This window comes from Erithacus rubecula (assembly GCF_903797595.1).
Source record: "Erithacus rubecula genome assembly, contig: scaffold_100_arrow_ctg1, whole genome shotgun sequence".
Classification (NCBI taxonomy): domain Eukaryota; kingdom Metazoa; phylum Chordata; class Aves; order Passeriformes; family Muscicapidae; genus Erithacus; species Erithacus rubecula.
In genome coordinates this window covers 13,982-40,732 of record NW_027636406.1, presented here as the reverse complement: position 1 = coordinate 40,732, position 26,751 = coordinate 13,982, and the positions used below count along the sequence as shown (strand labels likewise).

The following is a 26,751-nucleotide window of genomic DNA, read 5'->3' as shown; positions in this document are numbered from 1 at the left end:
GGGTGGACTTTGCTCTGAAGGTGGGCAAGCACCCACTGATCGTGTGGGCAGAGTGTTGTCTCCACAACAGCTCCTACAACTCAGCCCTCTGCCTTCCCTTTTGGGTGGACACAGGATCAGAAGTCACCGTCATCCCAGACATACACTGGCCTGTGCCATGGAAGCTAGAAGAAACCCCCATGGTGAGCGGAGTTGGAGGGATGACCCGAGCCCGCAAAAGCACCCGACCGATAGCAATAACACTCTGCACCAAGAGAGGACTAGGAAGGACTATCACCCTTATAACATACGTTATGTCGGATTGCCCACCCTTGTTGGGAAGAGATGCCCTAGCCATGCTAGACGTTAGGGTGATAAATTTATTCTAAGGGCCACTGTCGCATACCTGCCATTGCCTATCAAACTAACTTAGAAATCAGTCGATCTGGTTTGGGTGGCACAGTGGCCCTTGTCCAAGCCTCAAATGACTGCTCTCCTTGAGCTAGTTAGCTGTGAGCTACACAAGAATCATATAGAACCCTCCACGAGCCCATGGAACACCCCAATCTTCGTAATACCTAAATGGTCTGGTGAAGGCTTTCGTCTCCTGCACGACCTGTGGGAAGTGAACAAGAGAATCCAGCCAATGGATTCGCTGCTCATGAACTCGATGATACCAAGAGGGCAACCCTGCACAGTGCTTGACATCAAAGACTGATTCTTTTCTATTCCCCTTCATGAAGATGACAAGGAGCGTTTCGCCTTTTCCATCGTCTTTCCAAACAACCAGCGGCCCAACCTACGCTTTCATTGGAAAATGTTACCCCAAGGAATGATTAACTCCCCTACCATCTGCCAGATCACAGTAGACCAAGCGCTAGCACCAGTCTGGCAGAGCAATCTGACTGCAACCATCATCCAGTACATGGACGACATCCTGGTTGCCGCACCATCAACAAGCCAAGTGGACCAGCTGGTGTCAACCATCTCAGAGACCTTAAAGACAAATGGCTTCGAAATAGCGAGCACAAAAATAAAAAAGGGACTGTGCGTGACATTCCTAGGAGTGGGAATCACAAGCTCCTACGTAACTCCTCCCCAGATAAAAATCCGCCGAGACATCAAGACGCTCCATGACGTGCAGCAGCTGGTAGGGTCCTTGCAGTGGCTCCGCAACATCGTCCTGATTCCTCCCAAGGTCATGGACCCTCTAAACGACCTCTTGAGAGGAAAGAACCCATGGGAACAGAAAACCCTGACACCAGAAGCAATAAGCTTGCTCAACTTTATCAAACACCAGATGTCAGTGAGCACGCTCACCAGATGGGATTCAAGCACACTGGTCGATCTGTATGTTCACTTTACAAAAAAGGGGGGAGTGGGAGCCTTAGCCCAAAGAATCCCCGACAAAGCCCAACCGATACAATGGGTGGTCTTGGGGAAACCGTCACGTGCTTTTTCCCTGGGAGTTGAGTGCCTCAGCAGCCTCATTATGAAAGGCAGGAAACTCGCCCTAGGACATCTGGGCATTGAACCTGCCACAATATACTTGCCCTACCGCAAACAGCTCTCCACACAGTTGACAACAGTATCCAAATACTTAGCCATGGCCCTTGCAGGCTTCAGAGGAGAGATTCACTACACGGCAAAACCCCCTTGGACTCAGCTGCTCATGGTCGTTGACATCAACCTCCCACCAAAGATAATTGACCGACCACAGGCAGGACCAACCATCTTCACAGACGCATCGTCGTTGACCTCTACCACAGTGGCAGTATGGCAGTCAGGAGAACAATGGCAGTGTGTCAAGACAAGTGACCCAACGCTTTCAGTCCAACAACTTGAAGCAGCTGCCGTAGTGCTAGCATGCGGACTGTTCCCAGAAGAACACCTTAACATTGTGACTGACTCCATATTTGTGGCCAAGCTCTGCCTAGCCATGTTCAGACCAGGTGTGTCAGTGTCCGTGGTGGCAATGATGCTAGAAGAAGCACTCCATCCTCGGAAAGGCACCATATCTGTCATCTACATCAACAGCCATAACCCAATCAAAGGATTCTACCAGACTGGCAATGACAAGGCTGATGCTGTCGTAAAAGGCGTACAGATGCTGAAAGGAGCCCATCAGTTGCATGAATCCCTTCACATTGGAGTGAAAGCACTTGCAAAGAAGTGCAGAATTTCTGCTGCGGACGCAAAGCACGTTGTCGCCACGTGCCCTCACTGTCAGAAATCACCACTGTGGTCAAGCAGCGTAAACCCCAGGGGCCTCAAAGCCTCAGAATATGTCAGACAGACTTTACACAATGCCAGCTGTTAAGACCCCGAGTATGGCTTGCAGTTACCGTGGATACATACAGCGGCATGACCGTGGCCACACAGCACCTCAAGACCGATTCCAAAGCGACCATCCAACAATGGCTGACAGCCATGGCATGGCTTGGAGTTAAAAAACAAATCCAAACAGACAACGGTGCAAACTTCATCTCAAAGGCGGTCCAAGCATTCATTTCGAAATGGAACATCACCTTGGAACATGGCATCCCATACAACAGCACCGGACAAACCATTGTTGAAAGGGCAAATCAGACTCTGAAAACCAAACTGGCAGTACTAGCAAAGACAGAAGGTTTCGCCAATGCCATTCCCCCGGGTGACCAGGTTCGCATACTAGCAACAGCATTGCTAGCGTTAAATCAATTCCCTAGGGGGGATGAAACAAACAGTTCTGCCCAGAGGCACTGGGTCACTCGAGCAGTAGAGAAAGGCCCACGGGTTGTGATCAAAAATCAACTGGGGGAGTGGGAACAAGGTTGGAGACTAGTGCTTACGGGGCGGGGGTATGCGGCCGTTGAAAGAGATGGGGACATCAAATGGTGCCCACTCAAATCGATCAAACCAGACCTTCAGAGTAGAGCTAATGAGAATTGTGAGACTTTGTTTGCAGGACTGGATCACCGGACGCCCCCGCAACCTGTACGCCCTACTACCAGGACAGAGAGAGAGACCATCGAGCAACCCAGCATCACCTGAGAAGCTTGTACCATCAAAATCAAAGCAGCAATGGTTTCTCTGTGTTATCCTGTTTCTAGGGTTAGTAGGCGGAGGACAGACAGACACAAAGTGTTATCCTCACCAGCCCTTCAAGTGGGTCCTACGCCATCCCTCACGTGAGAGGGTCATCAAAGAAATTGTTACAGCTTACACCCCATCTTTCGAGTTCAGGCTAAAAGACATTTTCCTCTCGCATACAGGGTTCCCCAAATTTGAAGAGATGACATTATTTCAGACCTATTGGTGCCCTTCTTCCAACCCAGGAAAAAGTTACTATAATTACCCAGGGTATGGATATTGTGGATATTGAGGGTGTGAAACTATTGTAACAGGCAATAGATGGAAACCACAACAGCCTGATAAATTCCTGCAAATTAAGTATATTGCCCATGGCTGTCTCAAACCAAAATTTGCTATGGATGGGTACGTGATCTTGCCCCAAGGCAGGAAACAGCACACCTGCACAGGCTACATCATGACAATCCTACAGCCAACCCATGATAGCTGGGCCACGGGCAAAGCGTGGACAGCGTTTGTTCACCTTTCTCACTGCATTTGGGTGAACATACAAATTATCAGATTCCCACCTTCAATATCCCAATCAGTCAGACCTAACCCGGTTCTTACAATGAGTAGGTCCAGGGAGGAGATTGCAGCTAACCATAGCTCTAGCCACAAAACACAGATGCTAAAATCTACCTCCTCCCCATCCGATCTCTTAGCCAAACCAACCCTCTCTAATGCATTAAGCGTGTTAAATGCTACCTTTTTATCATCAAACCAATCCAACCCGAACCTCACAGAATCATGCTGGTTGTGCTATGATGCACAACCCCCTTTTTACGAAGGTGTAGCCCTCGATCTCCCATTCATCTTTTCAAAGTCAAACAATCCACGCCAATGCAGATGGGACACCCCCTGGAGAGGCATTACCCTAAGCCAGGTACAGGCCACGGCAAATGCTTTGGTAATGCAACCTTGGCAAAGTGGATGGGCAACGTTTGCCAGGAATTCATCAAACTTAAAAGGGGGAAGTTCCAGTGGGTGATCCCAGCAGCATCGGGAATGTCAGTCTGTCAGCGATCCAGGGTGAGCCCATGTGTACCCCTTGACAAATTCTATCATTCTACTGACTTTTGTGTCCAAGTTTTAATTGTCCCCAGAGTCCTGTATCGCCAGGAAGAAGTGTACCGCTTCTTTGAGGAACCCGACCAGCTCCACAAGCGGGATGTGATAACGGGCATCACCATTGCAACGCTTCTCAGTTTAGGAGCTACCCGTGCTGCCACAGGCATCTCGGCCCTTGCAACACAACATCAAGGACTGGCCCAACTGCAGATGACTGTCGACAAGGACGTGCAGAGAATTGAGACATCCATTTCTTCCCTAGAAAAATCCTTTTTCTCACTCTCAGAGGTCATTCTCCAAAACAGGCGAGGACTGGACCTTTTGTTCATGCAGCAAGGAGGCCTGTGTGCCGCCTTGAAAGAGGAATGCTGCTTTTATGCGGACCACACCGGAGTCGTTAGAGACTCCATGGCCGAACTGAGACACCAACTGAACCTGAGAAAAATGGACAGAGAAGCTCAACAGGGCTGGTTCGAGTCATGGTTCAACAAATCCCCATGGCTCACCACCCTGATTTCTACCCTAACAGGCCCACTCACTATAATCTTACTAACACTAATCTTCGGGCCTTGCAAATCAAACAAATTGGTTTAAATGCTATTCATTAAAAAGCATTTAGAAACAGTAAACATTATGTTCGTAGAACACCAAAAATTACTTTAAAGCATGCCAGTTACTAACACATTAACAATTTTACACTAACTTTACAAACCCATGAAATTTTATAATGTCTACATTTTATAATTTTATACGATTTTTACTAATCATGAGAGGGAGGGGAAATGTGGAGAGTTAGGGATATGTGAGCGGAAGAATTTGAGCTGTACGGTCACTCAGGACCCCTTCCCCCCTTGCAGTGAGACCTTTGCTCCGTGCCTGGCCGCACCCAGCCGGACGTGAGCAGAAGGAAATGACACTAACAGCCCAAGTTATAAAAACCCCTGTGACCCTTCAATAAACGCCATTTTGCTGTCCACCAAGTTGGTGTCTGGAGCATATGGATCGAGTGACCCTGGGGTTTGGGCCACCGTGCTCGGCTAATCCAGAACCAGGTTGCCACAACACCTTTCCCTGGCCTTGCAGCCATCTCCCAGTTTCTGTTGCTCCACAGACATCCAGGGATGCCATCCTTGCTATTGCAGAGCTCCTCAAGTGGAAGGAGCTGAAGCACGTGGTGAACACATGGCAGACCTGGAGGATGGCTGACTGCTTACTGAGGATGTGCCCCAGGGACTGTGCCGGGCCATGGACTCTGCAGCTGGGCCTGGGGAAGAGACCCCAGAGCCTGGAGCTGCATCCCTGTTCCTGGCTCAAGAACAGAGCCCTAGGGCTCTCCTCCAGCCCCATCTCCCTCCACACAGAGGGAGGGAGGAGGGCTCTTGGTGATGGGGCTGCTGGCAGGAGGGGCTGCTCCAGCCTCCTGGAGTGTATGTGACAATTTCCACACCTTGCTGATCCCTCCAGATGGAAAAGGACAGCAGCAGGGCTGAGCAGTACCTCCATCAGAGCCTGCAGTACCTGAGGGACCCTCAGGAACGCGTGCAAGACTGGACCATCAGTGAGCCCCAGCCCGGGGTCCCTCTCTGGGCAGCCCCTGTCCCCCCAGCCCTTGCCCAGTGCCACATGCAGGCTCCTGGTGGTCCCTGTTGCTTGGGAGTGTGCTGGGGAGCAGCAGGGGCTGACAGAGCTCTGTGCCCAGAGACCATCACGCGGCATCTCGAGGGCCAAAGCAAGGAGCTGCCTGCTCTGGTTTTCAGTGGTGAGTGGGGAGCAAGGGCTGGCAGAGTGGGTGGTCTCTACAAACACAGGAACTCATCTGTGCTCTGCTTTGCTCACAGAACTTCAGGCCTTGGAGGAAGATGGGTGTGAATTCATCCGTTGTCTGGCAGCTCAGACCAGCCTGATGCTGAGGAGCCCCAAGGAGCAGCGGGCACAGTCCCTGCGCGCTCTGTGGCGCCACTGAGCTGGGAGCCTGCTGTGCCCAGAGTGGGACATTGAGGCAAGACTGAGCAGGGACAGCCTCCTGCTGGTTCTCAAGGTGCACAAAGGACTCCCTGACTTCCCTTGAAGGTCCTTCTCACAGAAGGCTCTGGCTGTGCCTGGATCCAAGCCCAGCACCAGACTTGGTCAGCACTTTGTATCTGAAGGGTCACACAGGTATTGATGAGCCTGGAGATAACTTTGCCCTAAGATTATGGCAAGCCAACTATACTTTTGTAAAGAAAGGTAGTTTTGCTTAAATAATACATTTTCAAGTGTCTTTTAAGACATCCCAAAGGTACCTGCAGGCAGGTGGGCACACACAGGTGAGATGGGGCTGGGTGGGATCAGGCTAGGAATTAGACCCTGATTTTGTGATTTACAGAAGGACTTCTCCTCTGATCCCAATTCCCAGATGTGCTGGTGGTGGGTCTGGGACCCTCAAACTTGAATCTGAAACCCCTAAACTGAGGTTTGGGTCCCTCAAGTTGGGGGTTCAGGTCCTGGACTCCTGAACTCCCTCAAACTTTAATCTGGGTTCTTTAAACTGGGTCTGAGATTCTCAAACTGGGATCTGGTACTCGCAAATTGCGGTCTGCAGCCCTCAAGCATGATCTGGGATCCTCACACTGGGGTCTCAGCTCTCCAAACTGGGACCTGGGCCACTCAAACTGGGGTCTGCAATCCTCAAACTGGGTTTCAACCCCTGCCCCCCCTCCACCTGGAGTTTGGACCCCTGAAAAAACTGGGAGGACAAGTGGCAGAGGTGAGGTAAGGGTTTATTTGGGGGTACAAAGATTAAGGGGGGATGGGGAGAGCTCAGGGTGGAATTCTGGGTCCAGCTTAGAGGGGGGAGGTGAGTGAGAGGAGCCCAGGATGGAGATTTGGGATCCACAGGTTGGGCTTTGTGGGGTCTCAGGGGGAATTTGGGGGTCCCAGGATGGGCTCTGGAGGACCCCAGGGTGGACTTTTTGGGTCTCAAAGTTGATTTATGGGATCTTAAGATAGATTTTGGGGTACAAAGTGGATTTTGGAGCCCCAAGATATGAGCAGCTCTCGGGCATTGACGCCCCCTGGCGGTTGGGAGGACTCAGTGCCAGATTTCACAGTGGGGGGCCCTTTGGGATTTGAGGATTCTCAGGGTGAATTTTGGAGTTTTGTTGTGAGTTTCATCCTCTCCAGGATGGATTTGGGCATCTCAGGTTGGATTTGGGGTTCCAGAGCAGGATTTTAGGGTCCTAGGTTGGATTTTGGGAATCCTAGGCTCAGAGGATGGATTTTAGGGCTCCAGCACCCGCAGCGCAAAGTCCAGCGCGGGGGCACTGTGGGTCAGACACCCCATGGACACCACGTCGATGTGGGGCCCCAGAAACTGGGGGAGGGTCCCCAAAACAATGCCCCCGCTGGCCTCCACCGTCACTCTGGGATGCGCGGCCTTGACCTGCGCCGCCACCACGTGCAGCTCCTGGGGGGGACACCCTGTCAGCAGGGAGCACCTCCTCCCCAAAATCTCGGGTACGCTGCACATATGGACATGCACTGGATGCTACACAGTGCAGAATCCCCAAATTGGCCCAAATCTGCCCAGCTTGGGTCCCTCCCAGAAGAAACCACCAATTCGGGGATTACTCCACTGAGTTCCAAAATTGGGGTGTCCACTCCAAACCCTCCAAATCAAGGGGTATCTCCCTTAAACCCAAAACCCAATAAAAACAGGGGTTTTCCACCCAACATTTGCCCAAGTGGGGACACCACCCACCACTGACCTCCAGAACAACCCCAAATGTGGGCTCTCCAATCCAAATGGCAGGTCCCCCACCCAGAACCACCCCAGATTGTGGCCTCCCATCCAACCCCTCAAATCCAGGCATTTGCCCACCAAATGACCCCAAATTACAGTCCCCCCACCTAAACTCCCCAGGTCCAGCTTCCCTTTACCCAAAATCCCCCAAACTGGGACTACCCAACCCTCTGACCCTCCAAAACTGGGATTCCCCCTCGTGTATTTGGGGCTGCCCCACATTTACAGCAGATTCCCATTTGACTGGTGTGGCCTCACCCCAAAATGTTCCCCATTTTTTCCACTCCCTTCGATTTTGGGGGGCTCAGCTGGGCACAGCAGAGCTTGGATCTATGTGGGTAACCTCTAGTTTTTGAGGTGTTCAACCCGTTTCACTGAGGGCAGAGATCAAATCTATGGCATTACCCCCCCCCCCTTTTTTGAGAGATCTATGCCCCCTTTTGGGGGTTTATCCCCATTTTTAGAGTCAAATCTCCCATTTTTGGATTCCAGCCCACACTTGGGGTCCCACCATTATCGGCCCCCTCCGATTTCGGGACTCACCTGAGGGGCCAGGTTGTCCAGCAGGACGATGTCAGCCCCAGCCCCAGCAGCTGCCAGCGCCTCGTCTGCACTCGAGCACTCGACCCCCAACCGGCGGGTGAAGCCCCCGGCCCGGCGCACCCCCAAAATCATCTGGGGAAGAGGGGGGTCAGGGGGAATCCCAGAACGACGCCCCAGTAAGGGGCAGGGTAAAATGGGGGCTCCCCCCAGTCAGTCACTTAAAATCCCTCCACTGCCCCCCCAAAAATTGGGGTCCTCTCCCACAGAGTCCCCCAATTCAAGGGTGTCTGCTGCCTCCAAAGCTGGGGTTATCCCAACCAAATTTTAGAGTTATCCAACACACGATCCCCCTCAATTCAGGGTTGCCCCCAGTTTCCCTCCTAAACTGGGATCCCCCCCCCAACCATCCCCTCCAAATTCAGGTGTCCTCTTACATCAGTCCACACCCAGAATACCCCAATCCAAGAGTCTGTCTCAAAATTGGTACCCTCTTCAAATATTGGAGCTTCCCCACCACCCTCAAAGGTTGGGATACCCCAAGTCATCACTCTCCCCAAAATCGAGCCCCCTCCACCAAAACTCCCCATTTGCTCCAAACGTCATATTCCCCCTACCCCACACCCCCAAAATTGGTGCTGTTACACCTACCACCCACAACCCACCAATTCAAGGGTTCCCCGCTCCAATCTCCCCGCCAAAACTGCGGTGCTGCCCACCCAGTCTCCACCTAGCACTCCATAATCCAGGAGTCCCCAAATTCTGGAGTCCCCCCACAGCCAGAACCCCCCAATTCAAGCCCCCCCCCTCCCCCACTGCCCATCAATTTTGGCGTACCCACCTGCTCGAGTCCCCCCGCTGCCGCCGCCAGCGCTCGGTGATTGTCCTTGAGGAGGAGGAGTCCCCCCAAACCTCCCCGGTGGGGGTCAGCGCCCCCCACCCCCAGCGCGTATTTCTCCGCCAAGCGGAACCCGGGCGTGGTTTTTCGGGTGCCCGCCACGACCCCCGCCCATCCCTGTGCCCGGGCCACCCCCACAGCCCTGGCAGCCATCGAGGCCACCCCGCTGCAGCGCCCCAGGATATTGAGAGCGACCCTCTCCCCTGCCAGCACCCCCGCGGCCGGACCCTCCACCTCGGCCACCAACACCCGCCCGGGGGGCAGCGCCGCCCCCTCGGGCACCCTCCAGCTGAGCCGGCACCCCGACACCCCGAAAACGGCTTCGGCGAAGGGGGCGCCTGCCAGGATGCCCCCCGAGTCCCCCCCGCCCTTGCTGAGCAGCTGCGCTCGGGTCGCGCTGTCCCCCACGGTCGCCACCGCCGCGTCCGGCCAGGGCGCGTCCTCGTCCAGCCAGGAGCGCGCCAGGGAGCGCAGGCGGTGCGGGGGCGGCGGGGGGGCCCAGCCCCGGGCTGGGGGCAAGCAGGCCGGGGGCGAGAGGGACATGGTCCGGGGGAGCCTGGGCAGAGAGACAGAGGCGTTATTTGGGGGCTGCGGGAGGGGGATTTGGGATGATGCGGAGGCATTTGGGGTCATGGGGAGGGGTTGTTGGCGCCCTAGGAGGGTCCCTGGGAGGGTACTGGGCTCCTCAGTGGGATTTTCAGGGAGATATTTGGGTCTGGAGGTGCTTTGGACAGAGTTGGAGGGGTTTGGAGGTCTTGAGGAGGAAAATTCTGGTGGTCTTTGAGGGGTTTGGGGAATACGGGGGTCCTTAGAAATTCCCAAACACCATTTCCTTGGGCGAATTTTGAGGGGATGCCTGAGGGGCTGAGGGTCACAGCAGGGTCCTTGAGGGGATACTGGGATCCGGGAAGGATTCTTCAGGGAGATATTTGGCTCTGGAAGAGGTTTGGAGGGGTTGAGGGGGAAATTTGGGTTGTTTTTTGGGAACTCCAGAGTGACACCAGATCTCTCAGACCCAGTATGGGGCAGGGGAAAATGGGGGCACCCCCTGTCTTTGAATTAAATTGGGGTTCCCGCACTGATTGATCCCCACAAATCAGGGTCCTCTACCCAGAGACCCCCAACTCAACCGTGTCTTCTTGCCCCAAATTTGGGGGTCCCTAAACTACAAACACCAAAATGTAGTTACCCAACACACGATCCCCTAATTCAGGCTGTTGAGTTGAAGTGGAAATTTGAGTTCTCTTTGAGGGGTTTGGGGAACAGGGGGGTCCTTGGGAGAATTTTGGGAAGGGTCCTGGTGGCTCTTTAGTGGAATTTTGCTGGGGATCTTCAGGGGTTTTGCGGATACCAGGAGGGTCCTTGAGGAGATGTTGGGGTGCTGGGGAGGGTTTGTTTGGGCAGTTTGGAAGGTCATTGGGTTCTGGGAAGGGGATTTTGGGCCGGTCCTGGGGGGAGGTTGGGGGTTCCTCAGAGGGTCCTAAGGGCATTTTGGTGAAGATTTTTCGGTGCAGAGAGGATTTTTGGATTCAGGGGGTGGATTTGGGAGTCCAGGAAGGAGATCAAATGTGGGTCCCGCCCCCCCATGAGCACCCAAAATGTGGGTCCCATCCCACAAATGTGGGTCCCTCTCCCTCTCCTGCCCCTTCCCCCCAACTCAGGGCGGTCCAAAGTCCAGTCCAGAGTGGCCACATCACCCGCCCCTCCTCCCCCTTCCCGAGACTCAAAGGTGGGGGAGGGGCGCCCCACTGACCTGTCCAGAGTTGGAGACGACTGAAGCCTGAATTGGGGGTCGGGGGCGTTCTTACCTGGGGGGCGTGGCCTGCCTCTCCCCAAAGCCCAACCCCGGGCTGTGATTGGCTGCCCAGGGGGTCCCCACCCCCCCTCCAAACACCCCCCCCCCCCGACGGTTTGGGATGGGGGAGGGGAAATTTCCTTTATTGACAGTAAATGAGCGGGGCGGGGGCTTGGGGACAGTTGGGGGGGCGGCCCATGGGGGGGGGGGGCACTTGGGGTGACACCAGATGTCATCAGGTGATTCCCCCAACCTGCCCCCCCTAATTCAGACCCTGCCGAACACCATCAGTGTGACGTGGGGGGGGAACAGTGGCATCGGGGGGTGACAGACACATGGAGGTGACAGGAGGTGATTTCCAGGGATGTTGTGACAGTGCCGGGGGGTGGTGACAGTCCCAGGGGTGTTATGGCGACAGTGCCAGGGGTGTGGTGGTGAGAGTGTCAGTGGTGTGGTGACAGTGTCAAGGGTGTGTGACAGTGCCCCGGATGTTATGGTGACAATGCCAGGGGTGTTATGGTGACAGTGCCAGAGGTGTGGTGGTGACAGTGCCAGTGGAGTGGTGAGAGTGTCAGTGGTGTGGTGACAGTGCCAGTGGTGCTCCTGTGTGCGGGGCTGGGGCTGAGGGGGGGGACAAGGTTGAGCTGAGAGCAGAAGTTTAAGATGGGGGAGAGGGGAGCAGAGGGACACAGCGTGGGGGGAATGGAGGAGATGGAGATGGCCGAGCCATGGTGGAGGGGACAGCAGAGTGGATATGGGAGATGACAGTGGGGACAGGGACAAGAGTAAAGACAAGAGACCAGACATGGAGTTGGGGACATGGACAAGGTGGGGTCATGGGGATGGGCATGGCAGCCAAGAGGAGATGATCAAGGTGACAGCAGATCGTGGATGTGACACAAAGATAGTCATGGAGATGTCATGGAGATGGTGGTGGGGACAGTGGTGGGAAGAGGGATCAGATGGTTGAGGTGACCAGGAGATGGTGGGGGAAGCAGGGAGGGAGGAGACAGGGTCAAGGACACCTGGAGATCATAGAGGTGACCAGCACATGGTGGTGGTGCATGTGGAGGGGACAGGGAGGAGGTGGAGGAGACAGGAAGATGGAACTGGGGACACAGAGATGGGCAGTGTAATGTGGAGAGGTGGTGGGGACATGGGGAGGACACAAGGGGGAATGTGGAGATGTTCAAGGTGCACAGGACATGGTGGTGGGACATGAGGAGGGGACAGGAAGATGGTGGTGGGGACATGGAGATGGTCAAGACCAGCTGGAGATGGTGAAAGGGACACAGGAAGTTGAGAGGAGGGAGGAGCTGGAGGTGGCCATGGACTATGGAGGTGACCACAGAGGTGACCCATGAGCAGAGGGCAGAGTTCAGGGGGGACATGGGCCCATGGGAATGGGGGATTGGGGATGCTGGGACAGGGGGCTATGGGGACATGGGAATGGGGGATTGGGGATGCTGGGACAGGGGGCTATGGGGACATGGGGACATGGGAATGGGGGATTGGGGATGCTGGGACAGGGGGCTATGGGGACATGGGGACACGTCCTGCCCCCTGGCCCCTCCAGGTAGCTCCTGGTGATGAACTGGAGGATCTTGCCCAGGAGGATGATGGGGAATGAAATCCTGAGCACCGTCAGCCAAGGCGTCAGCGGCAGCAGCGGCAGCTTGGGCATCATCAGAGGGCACTGGGGGACAAAGTGAGGCACATCATGTGCCCCATGTGCCCTGGGGCACATCAACCCCCCCTTGGCCACCAAACCAACTCCCATGGCCACCAAACCAAATGGCCACCACCCTGAGGGTCACCATCTTCATGGACACCACCTAATGTCCATGGCCACAGACTCCCCACTCATGGCCACCAGAGGCATGATTGGAACTCCCATGGCCACCAGAATCCATGGCCACCAGCTCCACAGCTACCAACTCAATGGCAGCCAACCCCTGCATGGCCAACTGTGTTTGGCACAAACAATTTGGCCAGAACTGACATCAAACACAAGACCTTTGACCAATCGAATCTGCAAGCACAGGAAATTCCAAGCCCAAATGAAAGAAGATGAACATCAATAAAAAATGTCATCAAAAAAACCTCATCAATGTCGCATTTCTGACTCTACCATCAGCCACACGCCCCAATGCCTATAGCAAATAACTCCCCATGGCCCCCAGACCCACATCTTGATGCCTACCAGACCCATAATGACCACCCTGAAGGCCATCAACTGTCTCTCCATGGCCACCATCTTGGTGGCCACCAAGCACTATGACCATAATATTGATGGCTACCAGCCCCCTCAAGGCCATCAATATCCCCATGACCGCCATGTTGATGACCACCAACCCCATGGCCACCAGCTGTCCTGATGGCCACCATGTCCTGTGTCCCCCCTGTGTCCCCCTGCTCCCCTCTGACATGAGAGGTGTCAATGGAGAGGATGACAAAGAGCAGGGACATGGAGAGGCAGATGGAGCCCATCAGCCAGATGTTCACCCAGGCTGCGATCCAGGCCAGCAATTGGTTCTCTGACAGACTTTGGGGGACAAGGGAACTTTGGGGAATCACCATGGGGGAAGGGATTGGGGGATCATCATGGGAAGGGACATGGGGGGACACGGTGGGAACACAGGATGGATGGAGCCCATCAGCCAGATGTTTACTCAGGGCAGCATTTGGTTCTCTGGCAGGTGAGGAGTGACATTTTGGGGCAGTAACAGGTCACCTTGGGAAGGACAGGGGCATGAGGGACACCATGAGGACACAGGAGGACATGGGGTGTGGGCACAGGAGACATGTGGGTCAGGGATTGGTTCTGCAAGAGGCTGGGGGTCCATCAGGGACATCTGGGGGTCACCATGGGGGAGGACATGATGGGATGCACTGAAGGGATACGGGGGCATCATGGAGGGCATGGTGGTGATGGTGGTGGTGGTGGTGACAGTGTTTTGGATGGGCAACTGCTGCTCCTCAGTCCCAGCACCAGTGGAGCCTCCCCAGCCCCCAGGAGTCCTCCCTGGGTGTCCCCACGTTGTCCCCTGAGGGTTCCCTGCCCAGGGCACACAGTGCAGGGGAAGGGAGAGACACACCTGGGAGACCCCAGAGTCATTCTGGTCATGGTGGGGGAGGGAGCGCAGACTCACAGGGGTGAACAAGGGACACAGAACACACAGGGACATGGAACATGGACCTGGGAACACACGTGGAGATGGGGACACAGGGACACAGAACACACAGGGACATGGAACACAAAGGGATGCAGGAACACACAGGAACATGGAACAGACAGGGACATGGAATACACAGGGACACAGAATACACAGGGACACAGAACCCACATGTCTGTGAGCATGGACATGGGAACACACCCAGAGACATGAGAACAAGCACACATGCACAGACAGAGTTGTTTTGCTGCAGGGGTTTATTGATTATTCCAGGGAAATTCCCAGGGCTCCCAGGGGATCAGGGGGATTATTCAGACATGATCATCTCCTCATGCTGCTGGAGGGGGACAGGACCCGGGTGTCACCACCAGTTCCAGGCCTGAAAGGCAGAGCCCAAATCGTGACACTGCTGTTTCACTGGGACATGAGAGGGACCTTGTTCCCACCCCTCTCTTTGCAGGGACCTGCAGCAGGAGAAGGGATTTGCAGCCCCAGACACACCTGGGACCGGACTTGGCACCTGAGATCCATGTGACTCCCAGAGCCCCTCACCCTGGAATATCCCAAAACTTCCCAGAGCCCTTGCTGCTCTCACAGGGACACTGGGTGTGCCCAGAGCCCCCTGGTGCAAGGAAAGCCTTGGGGACAGCTCTGTCCAGCCAACCCCAGCACACAGATCAGGGAAAGCCCCCTCCATGTCCCTCTGATGTTCCCAAGCTCTGTCCACCCCAGAGGGCTCAGGGTTCCATCAGGAACTTTTGTGGGGCTGGAGATCCCCCAGAATTTCTCACCAGGGCATCCAGAATGGCAGCCAGGTATCACTCCCGCAGAAGCTGCACCTGCTCAGCCACGGGGGGCTGGGGACAAAGGTGAGGTTAGAGCCACACTGGGGGACACTGAGGCACACTGGGAAATAATGGCCCACACTGGGGTGTACTGGGACACATTGGGGTGTACTGGGGCACACTGGAGGCAGATGACCAGGACAGGGGAAGCTCTGGGCCCAGCAAAACTGCGGGTACCCATCTCAGACCTCTTCACTCGTTGGACGCCGTTTGTTTTCTGCAGAGATGGGGAGATGTCACTGCTCACTGGGCTGTCCCCAGAGCCAGCATGCGGGAACCAAACTGGCCCCCAGTGCTCACACTGGTGCCCCAATTCCACAACTTACCCCAATGCATCCACCTACACCTCCTACTATGGATGTCTGCAGGCAGAGAGCAAAGATTTAGTCTGGAATGGCTCTTGTGGGACTCAGGGGGTCACAGGTGTCCCAAAGCCCCGTGGCAGACCACAATCTGAGGGGGAAAATCCCTTGTGCTCCACCAGTCACACTCAGCCAGTTTCAGCCAATGCCTGTTCCTGCAGGAACCACGGTGGGGATGGGGACACGGAGAGCAAGGGGAATTTGGGGTCTCCCAGGAGGAGGGAACAGAGTGGGATGTGAGGGACCCAAAGACACTGAACTGGGGGGATTGGGGGCCCCACGGGATGGGGCTGGGGGTGTTGAAGGGATAGGAATGGGGGAATGTGGGTAGGGAGGCAGGAATTCCAGTGGGGGGATGTGGGGGCTGAAGTGGGACATGGGTGGGGCAGGAGAAAGCAGAGGAAGAGGACCAAAACTGATGGGTTTGGGAAGGGCTTTGTGAGTCCAGGAGGGGGATTTGGGGACACCACTGTCATGGGCAATGAGAAAGGGAAAGAGGAGAGTAAGGGGACTGGCCATTGTGCTTTTTGGGGGTGATTAGGGTGCACTAGGACAGTGGGAACACAGTGGGGACTCTGGGGAAGGGCTGCCTTGGGAAGCTCTGGGGTGTTCAGGCACGCACTGGGGTGCACTGGGATGCTCTGGAGGGTCATGGCCATGAGAGAGGAGGGTCTGGGCCCAGCAGAAGAAATCAGGGTGCTCACCTTGCCATTAGAAATGCCACCAATTTTCTGTGGAGAGACCATGGGATGTCACTGGGGTGTCCCCAGTCCCAGTAAAGGTTGGGGGTGACCAAACTCCCCCCCAGTTCCCACACTGCTGCACCCAGTTCCAGCACTTACCCCAACACATATACCTTCACCACTGCCAAACGTGGCCTGGGGAAGGAGAGCAAAAGCTTGGTCAGGATTGGCTGTTGAGGGGCTGGGGGGAACACAGGTGTCCCCAGCATCCCCCAGCCCTTGGCTGCCCCCTGCTCTGAGCTGGGGGTGCCCGGGGATTTGGGAACATCACTGCAGGGTGAAAGGCAATGAATGGAGGGCAGAGACTGGAAAGAAGACTCTGGGAATCATCTGGAGAGAGTTGAGGGGAGCAGGAGGCGGGGGCAGTCATTTTCCAGATTCTGCAAGTTCAGCCTGGCTTGCGACTGGACCAGTTCATCCCAGTTTGGCCGAGTTTGGCCTTGTCTGCTCTTTAATGAGTTTGGACCTCTTGGTCCCTCTTCAACTCAATTTAGGATTGGCTTTTGTCCTTGTGTGGGAAACAGAGGAGATGGTGGGGAGGGAGGTGCCCAAGGAGACAAGGAGGATGGGATGGGATGGGATGGGATGGGATGGGATGGGATGGGATGGGATGGGATGGGATGGGATGGGATGGGATGGGATGGGATGGGATGGGATGGGATGGGATGGGATGGGATGGGATGGGATGGGATGGGATGGGAAGACTCAAAAGGACGGGATTTTGGGGCAGCAGGACAGGAAAGTTCTGGGGCCCTGGTCTGAGCATCCCATGGGGAAGCCGGGCTCTGGCAGTGGGAGTTGAATTGCGGCAAGGGGAGGGACAGAGGCCACGGTGGCAAGGAGAAAGTGGCACGGCCCGGGGCCGAGAAGCCCACTGGGGCCCCTGGGTTGGGAAGAGCCCCCAGGCCTGAGCCCAGCCCGTGACCTTGGAGCCTCACCTCATTCTGTGCTGGGAGGCACAGCAGGATGGAGAAGAGCAGGGCCACACTGAGCACAGCCACCTTCATCATCCTCTTGCACTGGGCAGAGCTCCCTGAGGCTGCAGCAGGGCAGGAGCACCTTTATCCCTGCCAGGACTCCTCCCTGAACCCTCCCTGACAGCCCCCAGGCCAAAGCCCAGCCTGGCACAGCCCCCAGCCCTGGCCACAAGCCCAGCCCTGGACAGAGTCCATTCCAGCTGTGGCACGGATCCAGCCCCCCTGCCCACATCCCTGCAGCTTCCTGCATGTGGCAGCTGCCCCTGGAGGGGACTGGGCACCCAGGGGGCCAAGGGGGGCAGGCAGGGATCCAAAGGCAGCCGGGGAGACCCTGTGGGACAATCGCCACTAGAACATGATCCATCCTCCAACAGCCCTGAATACCACAGCCCCCATCTCCCAGTTCCCCTCCCCAAGCGTTCCTTTCAGGACACACAAGAGCTGAGCTCAGCCCCAAACATGCTGAGGCAGAGCAGGATTGTCCCTGTCCCCACTGCAGCTCCTGGGCTCAACGGGGGCTGCACTGACCCCTCTTGTTGGGGCAGCAGCACCCCGGGATCAGGGAGAACAGGCAGGGGGAGCACAGTGGGGTCCTGGGCCATGGCAGCAGCTGGGGCAGTGGGATCTGCAGTCTCTGCAGGTGCCCTGGGAGCCCTGGGCAATGGTGGCACTGGGACAGCAGGGCTGGCCTTGTGGCAGTGCTGGGGTGGTGGCAGTGCCCGGCTCCAGCCCGTTGCTGACCCTGCAGCCCCAGCCTGCTCCAGGCCCCCAGGGGAAGATCCCCTGGCAGAGCCCCGGCACAGCCACGGCCACCGTGTCCTGCTGGATCAGCCCAGTGTTGCTGTGCTGAGCTGGCCCAGCCATGGGCTCCCAGGGGCTCTGTGCCCAGCAGGGCTGTGGCTCCAGGCTGGGCTGGCACTGGGACACAGCTCCTGCAGTGCCCCTGGCCCCAGGGATGGCCCCGTCCTGTCCTGCCCTCACCCCAGTGCTGGCCCTGAGCTGGGTTTGACCTTCCTAGCCGAGGGTCCCGCGCTGCTGTCCCAGCTCAGAGGGTCCTGTCAGGGTGAGCCCTGAGGGCACAGATCAGTGACAGTCCCTGCCAGGGCTCCCAGGGCCTGCCAGGGCCTCCATTCTTCACTGACATTCCGTGACATTTCCAGGAGATGTTCCCTCTTCTCGGGACACTGACCTCACAGAAGGGACCTGTTGTGGCACAGGTCAGAAAATCCTTCAGACACCTGTCTTGACTGTTTATGTTGGATTTTCCTAAGGGGCCAGCAGTGATGTGGAAGATTTTCCTTTTGCCTCTTGGTGGTTTTTGCCCTCTTTGTTGGAGAATTGAGGAGCATTGATCCTGTAGGGGGCCCGAGGACATTTCCAGCCTGCGCACAAAAGGTGCCGTTCCAGATCTTCCCACTTGTGGGTTCATGGACTCTGCACAGACATGCTCTTGTTTCCAGATCAGTAGCTCTCTGGAACATGGAAAATTCCCAGCTTGGTGTCTGATGTAGAGATGGGTTAGAGAAGTGACCATGGGGTCTGAGATGCAGCTGATCTGTCCTGGACTAGTCCCTTCTTCTCCCTGAGCAGGAACGTGAGCAAACTGGAAAGTTCCTGATCTTCCTGTCATCCTTTCCCTGGGATTTTTTCCACACTCCTGTTCCAAATCAGTTTCTGGCCTGGCCATTCTTTCCAGGCTGTGACCACAGGGAGGTTTTGCAGTGGGCCACAGGGGAAAAAGAGGAGCCAGTTCTCCCCACATTTACATCTCCCTTCCAAATTTCTCAGGGTCCTCCATATCCCTTACTCCCTCAGGAACTGCGGTGAACATCTTTCTGAAGCTACAATCCTCCTTGTGGTGCTTCTCAAAGAGTCTCCTAGGCTTTCCTAAGGTTCACCAACTCTTTATGAAGACCCCCAGGTGGGAAATCGAGGGGCTGTGCACGCTGCTGCTCCCACTGGATACCACCGACGAGGAGGCGCAAGTCCAATCCGCTGCTCACGCTGCAGAGTCGGGGGTTCCGTCCTCACGGGGGTTCCCAGGAACTCGCTTTGGCTCGTGTAGTCTAGGGGCTCATCCAGCCTTTTTCTTGTGTTCACACCACAGTATGGGCTTCATGAGAGACTCAAATACTGACTTGATTAGTTCTTTATGTATTAAATCCTTTCCCTTGGAATTCAGATAACCTCTTTCCCCCTAAATTTTTCCTAATGTATGCACTATCCCAAAGGCATACCATGAATCAGTGTAAATAGTACCCTGATCTTGTTCCAACAAGTCTAGCGTTCCTTTAAGAGCATAGACTTCTCAACATTGGGCAGAACAATTTGAAGGTAAATTTTCTTTCTCCATGACTTCCAAACTTTCCCTTTCAATACCTTCAACCACCACATATTCTGATATTCTTCTTCCCTCTACTACCCTAGATGATCCATCGGTGAAAAACACCCTCCCGTATGGTAGCGGTAAGTCTTCAAGGTCTTCCCTCGTTTTGTTTGTAAGTCTATGATCTTCAAGCAGTCATGCTCTAGCTCCGATCCCCTAGGAGGAATTTAGGATTTAGCCTTTAGGATGTAGTTAATTCTAGATCACTGCCCTGTTTCCCTCCCCGTGTGTGGATCAGGGCCAGGATGGGCCCAGCTATGTCAAACAGAGTTGGTGCTGGGGCTCCTTCCCTTGGTTTGAACCTCATGACACTCCCTCCCTCCTGAACTCGCTCAGGTTGAAGTCTCAGACTGTTGGAGGTGACAGCTTCCAGAGGGACTTGCCTGTGTTTCCCCACTTTGTCGGCTACGACTGAACTGCTGTGGGTTGGGGCAAATTCCTGGGGGGATCTTTGTAAAGAGTTAGTGAACCATAGGAAAATATGGGAAATTCTTCTTGAGAAGCACCACCAGGAGGATTGTATCTTCACAAGGGTCTTCAAGACACTGAAGTGTTGGAATCATGGAGAGCACACCTATGATGGAGGCACAGATGGGGCAGGTGCCATTCTGTGTGTCCTCTGCTGAAAACATCTTGGAGGACAAAAGGCATAAAAAGGGAAATTGGGAATTATCTCCATCCCCAAAGCAAAGGGATGGCCCAGCACAGACTTGCAGTGCCTGACAAGGATCAAGGCCAGGATTTTACAGCACTTCCCAGAAAGCCTCCATGGAGCACAGTGATTGCAGCCCAAAGCCACCTGTCAGAATTGCAGCAGGAACAGGAGCATGGCACAGCTGGAAAACTGATGGGGAGAGGAATTGTTATGGCCAGCAACTGTTCACCAGCCAGTTCTCCCAGCCAAACCAATACAACAGCACTGAGACCCCCTGTTCCTGTCCTCTCTGCAGCTACTGAGGGAGTCTGTGAACTGGATGGCTCTGGGAAATTTGGGAAGGAATTTGCTAGAAGGGAATGTTCAGAGCATTAACCCATCGCCCAGTTTGGAGGACGCCAGTCCCAGTTCTGGACAGAATCAGGACTCATCCCCAGGCTCTCTGCACTCCAGTGCATCCATATGCCAGCTCCTCTCTGGTCAGACATGCCTTGAAGATTCCCAGCCCCAGCCCACTGTGGAGGAAAAAGAGGCAACTCAAGGCCATCTCAAGTGCACAGTATTAATGATTTGCAAGCATTTATTATCCCAAAGGTCCCCCATGGACACCGAGTTTAATCAGAGGTTCTCCATTGAAAATGCCATGATTGATAGATTTGTTATTTTGTTTCTTTTTATTCAAACCAGATGATTTAAAAATCCAATTTCACCATTCCTTTGCGACAGGGGATAATTTTCTGCTCAAGGTGGGACAAGTGGCACAAAATGGCCAGATGTGGGGAGAACAGGCTCCTCTTTTCCCCCCTGAGACCTGCTGCAAAACCTCCCTGTGGTCACAGCCTGGAAAGAATGGCCAGGACAGAAACTGATTTGCAACCTGAATGTGGAAAAAATCCCAGGGAAAGGAAGACAGAAAAATCAGAAAATTTCCAGGGTGCTCATGGTCCTACTCAGGGAGAGTAAAGGCCCAGTCCAGGACACAATAGTTGCACCTCAGTTCCCTATGGTCACTTCTCTAACCCATCTCTCCATCAGACACCAAACTGGGAATGTTCCGTGTCCCAGTAATTTCTTGATCTGGAAGGAGAAGCAATTCTGGGCAGAGTCCATTGATGCACAGCTGAGAATATCTGGAACGGCACCTTTTGTGTGCAGGAACTGCAAATGTCCCTGGGCCCCACAGGGATCAATGCTCCTCAGTTCTCCAACAAAAAAGGCACAAAGAACTAAGAGGCAAAAGGAAAATCTTCCACATCACTGCTGGTCCCTCAGGAAAATCCAACACAAACGGTCAAGTCAAATGCCTGAAGGATTTTCTGACCTGTGCCACAACAGGTCCCTTCTGTGAGGTCAGTGTCCCGAGAGGAGGGAACATCTCCTGGAAATGTCATGGAATGTAAGTGAAGAATGGAGGCCCTGGCAGCTCCTGGGAGCCCTGGCAGGGACTGTCACTGATCTGTGCTCTCAGGGCTAACCCTGAAAAGGGCCTCTGAGCTGGGACAGCAGCGCGGGACCCTTAGCTGGGAAGGTCAAACCCAGCTCAGGGCCAGCACTGGGGTGAGGGCAGGACAGGACGGGGCCATCCCTGGGGCCAGGGGCACTGCAGGAGCTGTGTCCCAGTGCCAGCCCAGCCTGGAGCCACAGCCCTGCTGGGCACAGAGCCCCTGGGAGCCCATGGCTGGGCCAGCTCAGCACAGCAACACTGGGCTGATCCAGCAGGACACGGTGGCCGTGGCTGTGCCGGGGCTCTGCCAGGGGATCTTCCCCTGGGGGCCCGGAGCAGGCTGGGGCTGCAGGGTCAGCAACGGGCTGGAGCCAGGCACTGCCACCACCCCAGCACTGTCACAAGGCCAGCCCTGCTGTCCCAGTGCCACCATTGCCCAGGGCTCCCAGGGCACCTGCAGAGACTGCAGATCCCACTGCCCCAGCTGCTGCCATGGCCCAGGACCCCACTGTGCTCCCCCTGCCTGTTCTCCCTGATCCCAGGTGCTGCTGCCCCAACAAGAGGGGTCACTGCAGCTCTTGTTCAGCCAAGGGATTTCACAGAGTCAAGGGTGACACATGCACATATCAGGGTTGAGGTTGGGGTCAGCTCCAGGGGAATTCTGGACAGAGAGGCTGTGCTGGCAGCTGAGGGAGCCTGGAGATGGGGGGATCTGCCTCTGGGAGCTGTCGGTGGAGGGCTCCATGCTGGAGCTGTGGCTTCCCCAGCACAGCATGGCCAGGGCTCGGGGCTTGGCTCCTCAACCCCAGCCACACCCAGAGCCTCAGCCCTTGCAGGGAAAGCTGCTCCATGCAGGAAGCTGGATCAATGCTGGGAAGAGTCCATGGGAGTCCTGCCTGCTGATGTCAGCACCTCTGAAAGGATCCACTGGTCCCAGGAACACATGGTACCTCTGATAGCAGGAACACGTCCATAGGGAAATAGAAGTATTTTGGATCTATAGGGTCAGGATCCCCTATTTTGCCTCCCTATATATGCACACAACTGTCACAAGAGATGGAAAACCACAAGGCCACATAGTGCCACAGAGTCAATCCTGTCATCTGACACTGCCTGGATGACAGATACTCTGCAAAGCAGAACAGGGAGAGGAAATCTAAGGAAAGGCTCATGCATTGAGATAAGAATGGGGAGAAGTCTCTCACTGATCACTGGGAAAACAGACTCCATTTGGGAAAATTACCTGAAGTTATTGCCAAAAAAATCAGAGGATATTGAGAAGTAAAACAAGTCTTCCAAGCACATTCCCTTCAGTCCTCCTCCATCCCAAGCTCTCCTTCCTACCCACACAATGACCATTGAGTCTCCCAGAACACAAAAAAGAAACACAAAATAGTTTTAATAAAAACAACGGAATGTTGAAATCACTGCACAAATACAGCACCAAAGGCAAAATCCAGACTTTAGACACAAAAGGACCCAGATGAACAAGAGGCCCTGGTTCCTCTCCTTTCCCTCCCCACACAGCAATGCCTGGGGAGCTGACAGGAGCCCAGGGCAGCCACAGGGACAATTCCCAGGGGCTGCACATCTCACTGCACATCCAAAGCCCCGGCAGCCCGGGCATCTTGTCAGCACCTGCCACACCCCAAACCTCACCTGTCCCACTGGCACCTGCAGCTGTGGGGACTCTCCAAATTGCTGCATCCTAGATCGGGGCTGGCCAGAAGGCGCCGGGCTCACCAGGACACCTGCGAGAAGCACAAACCATGGCAGGCTCAGGGCCAGGCCGAGCAGAGGTGCCAGGTCCCTCCCGCACACTCCCAGCGGAGCTGCAGCAGCCTGGCTGCACACGCAGAACCCGCTCAGCCCCGCCGGCACACGGCGCTGCAGGGACACCGCGAGCCACCGCGGCCACGGGCACCCGGCCACCCCCTGCCACAGCGGGCAATGGGGCTAGCCCGGAGCCCCTGCTGGACACGAACCCCACGGCTCCCACCACAACCGCACCTGCCCCTCGGGACACCGGCGCCCAGCCCGACCCGGGCTCCGCGCCGCCCCGACCGGCTCCGACCCCGCCACCGGGACTCGATGCCGCCCTGGGCAAAAGCTCCGCTGCCGGACGGACGCACGGCGAGCTCGACGGGCCTCAGAGTAATTCTAGAGCTAAAGCGGTGACACACATCAGTTCCGCTCAGATAATACATGCCAGCGCTCATCATGGGCCCGGACAGCGCCGCCTCCTCCGCCCCGAACCGAACCGGCCCCGAACCGAACCGGCCCGAACCGAACCGGGCCGGAGCCGCCGCTGCCAGCGCGGGCCGCTCCCCGCGGCCGCAGCCGGGCCCCGCCAGCGCAGCGCTGCCCGCGGCGCTGCAGCCAAAGCCCCGGGCCAGAGCCGCCCCGGCTCGGCGTTGCCCCCACCGGCCCGAGCGACCCGGCCCGGCCCGGCCCGAACGCTCCGCCCCGGGGCTGCGGCACCGCGCTCCGAGCGGCCCCTGCCTCCCTCCCTCCCTCCTTTCAACAGCCCCGGCACCGGCACCCGAGGGGCTCTGCCCGGGGGGCTCCGAGCCCGGGGGGCTCCTCCCGCCAGCCGCCCACAGCCCTGCCACCAACGAGACGCGCCCCGACCTTCCCCGGGATCCCCGACCTTCCCCGGGATCCCCAACATTCCCCAGGATCCCCAACTTCCCCCAGGATCGCCCCTTCCCCCGGCAATCCCCACCTTCCCCGTTCTCCCCCCGTTGCCCCGGGCCCGTCCTGCACCACGCGGCCGCTCCCGCTGCAAAGGAAATCCGCCCGCGCTGCGGCGGGAGGAGCCGCCGGCAGGATCCGCCTGCGAGCGCCCCATTGGCCTGGAGCCCCACCCGCACCGCCTGCATCGCCTCCCGTCCAGCCCCGAATCCTCATTCATCCCACCCGCACCGCCTGCATCGCCTCCCGTCCAGCCCCGAATCCTCATTCATCCCACCCGCACCGCCTGCATCGCCTCCCGTCCAGCCCCGAAACCTCATTCATCCCATCCGCACCGCCTGCGTCGCCTCCCGTCTAGCCCCGAATCCTCATTCATCCCATCCTCACCCCCATCCCCATCTCCATTCCCATACACTTCAATGCTCGTTCATCCCCATCCCTTCTGTCTCCTTCCCCCTTTTATCGCTGTCCATGTGTGGGAGTCCAGGGTTTTTCCCTGGCTCCTTTGGGGGTGCAAAAACCCCCCTGGCAGACCCCTCAGAGACCCCTGAGTGCTGCCCAGGAGCTGCAGGAGCTGGATTTGGCTCCTTGGGAGAATCTGCCCACATTGAGAGAAGAGACACAGAAAATAATGATGAGTAGAGTGTAAATTAGAATGTTAGATAAATAGGTTTTCTTGAATGTTTATGATAAGGGACACGTGGCCAAGATGGAGAATTTGGGGGGTGGACACCTTTTCCTCCTTCTTCTCCATGTCATCCATGTTGGGTGACACGTTGGCCTCTTGGATTGGTTGGGGTCAGGGCTGGACCATTTAATAAAATTGTATTGTATTGGTAAAATTTTGTAAACATGTAATACGTAGTACTAACTATATAAGATAAGCCCTGCCTTGACCAGGCAGATTCCACCATGGATGCCAGGCTGAGCAGACCGCTGCTGGCCAGGCAAAATGTCCCAGAGATAAGAAACAATAAACTGTCCTTGGAAAAAGAGAAAACCATCTCCAGCAGTCTCTCTCCGGCGGCTTCGGGGAAAACCAGGTTTTGAACCACCTTCGTGTCCCTCTGGGGTGATCTCGGGGCAGAGGAGGAACCCCAGACTGGGACATCCATGCACGTACCATCCCCATTCATCCGCCTCCAATTGCATCTCACCCTCCTCCATCCTCATCCTCCTCCACTCTCATGCCAACCTTCTCCACCCCAGCCCACTCCATCCGCTCTGCCTCCATCCCCATCATTTTTGTCCTGATGGGACAAAATCTTCACAAGTGACTCGATGTGGAAAGAATGGCTGCGGGGTTCTTCACTACTGTCATAGAAATCAGTGTTAATGTGTTCTACATGGATCTGAATGTCACTAGGAACATCCACCCGGGCAAGTTTGTTACAGGACCCCGGCAACCCGACCCAGACAATTTGAGCTCCTGAACTGTCGGGTAATGGGACGAACGGGTCCACACCGAGTGTACTGCAGACGGTCTGAACTGCTGGTGGACCCACAGAACCCAGACAGCCTGAACTTCTGAACTTCAGAGCAAAATGGAGACATGTGTTCAAAGGGGGAATATGTGGTTCAGGAAAGCTGCACCTTCCTGGTGCCTCAGCCAATAGCAAAAGGAACAGAGCTAAATGTAGTGAAGCTCAGAATAAAAAGAGGCTGCACTTTCCAAAACCGAGAGAGAGAGACAGAGGGAGAGACAGAGGGAGAGAGACAGACAGACAGACAGACCCCATGGGTGTATGGGCCAGTGGACTCTCCCTTGATTGGAATAAAGTTGCAGATCTCCTCTGTCTCCTTCGTGGACTGGGAGGAATGAGGGATTTGTCTTTACAAACAAGCTGTAGGTTTGCTGATAAATGAAATTGGAGATTGAAAGATGAAAGAAACGATGAGGAAAAACCATGAGTTCTATAAGAGTTAAAAATTAAAAATGAAGGTTATACATTAGAGGAGAATCTGAGGTATCAGGCATTATGGGAAGCCTCTCAAGTACTTCAGCCAATGGAGAAAGAGAGAGGGAAATGCAGCTGGGAAATGAGGATAAAAAGGAGGCTGTGTCCTCCAAAAAATTGGAGAGATCCCAGGGGAATGCCCCATGGTCTCTCCCTTTACTCAAATAAATTAAAAGCCCCCTCTGTCTCCTTTTTGGGCATAAACCTCTGGTGTTTGTGGATTAATTTTCCTGTCAGACCTTGGCTTTTTGTAGCCTGGAATCTCTGAACTGTCCCCATCCATGCCCATCCCCACAATCCCACAATCCCATCCCATCCCAGGACATGGCAGTGGAT

At 55.5% G+C, this 26,751-nt stretch overlaps 1 protein-coding gene across 1 annotated transcript; it reads right to left on the bottom strand.

The window, feature by feature from the left end:
* Window positions 1-7,134: 7,134 nt before the first annotated feature.
* On the bottom strand, window positions 7,135-11,171 carry LOC306815126 (nicotinate-nucleotide pyrophosphorylase [carboxylating]-like). Its single transcript, XM_079331749.1, has 4 exons — window positions 11,134-11,171; window positions 9,324-9,936; window positions 8,486-8,617; window positions 7,135-7,606 (listed from the first exon to the last, which is right to left on the bottom strand). The coding sequence occupies exons 2-4, from the start codon at window positions 9,921-9,923 to the stop codon at window positions 7,421-7,423; spliced, it is 918 nt and encodes a 305-aa protein (XP_079187875.1). The 5' UTR covers window positions 9,924-9,936; window positions 11,134-11,171; the 3' UTR covers window positions 7,135-7,420.
* Between the last annotated feature and the right edge of the window lie 15,580 nt (window positions 11,172-26,751).

What these genes read in the sequence shown, in the direction of transcription:
- LOC306815126 (XM_079331749.1), bottom strand. Translation starts at nt 9,923, where the DNA reads ATGTCCCTCTCGCCCCCGGCCTGCTTGCCCCCAGCCCGGGGCTGGGCC. An exon ending in CAGCGGGGGGACTCGAGCAG is followed by an intron (nt 8,618 to 9,323) that starts GTGGGTACGCCA and finishes CCTCTTCCCCAG; the next exon opens with ATGATTTTGGGGGTGCGCCG. An exon ending in TGGACAACCTGGCCCCTCAG is followed by an intron (nt 7,607 to 8,485) that starts GTGAGTCCCGAA and finishes TGTCCCCCCCAG; the next exon opens with GAGCTGCACGTGGTGGCGGC.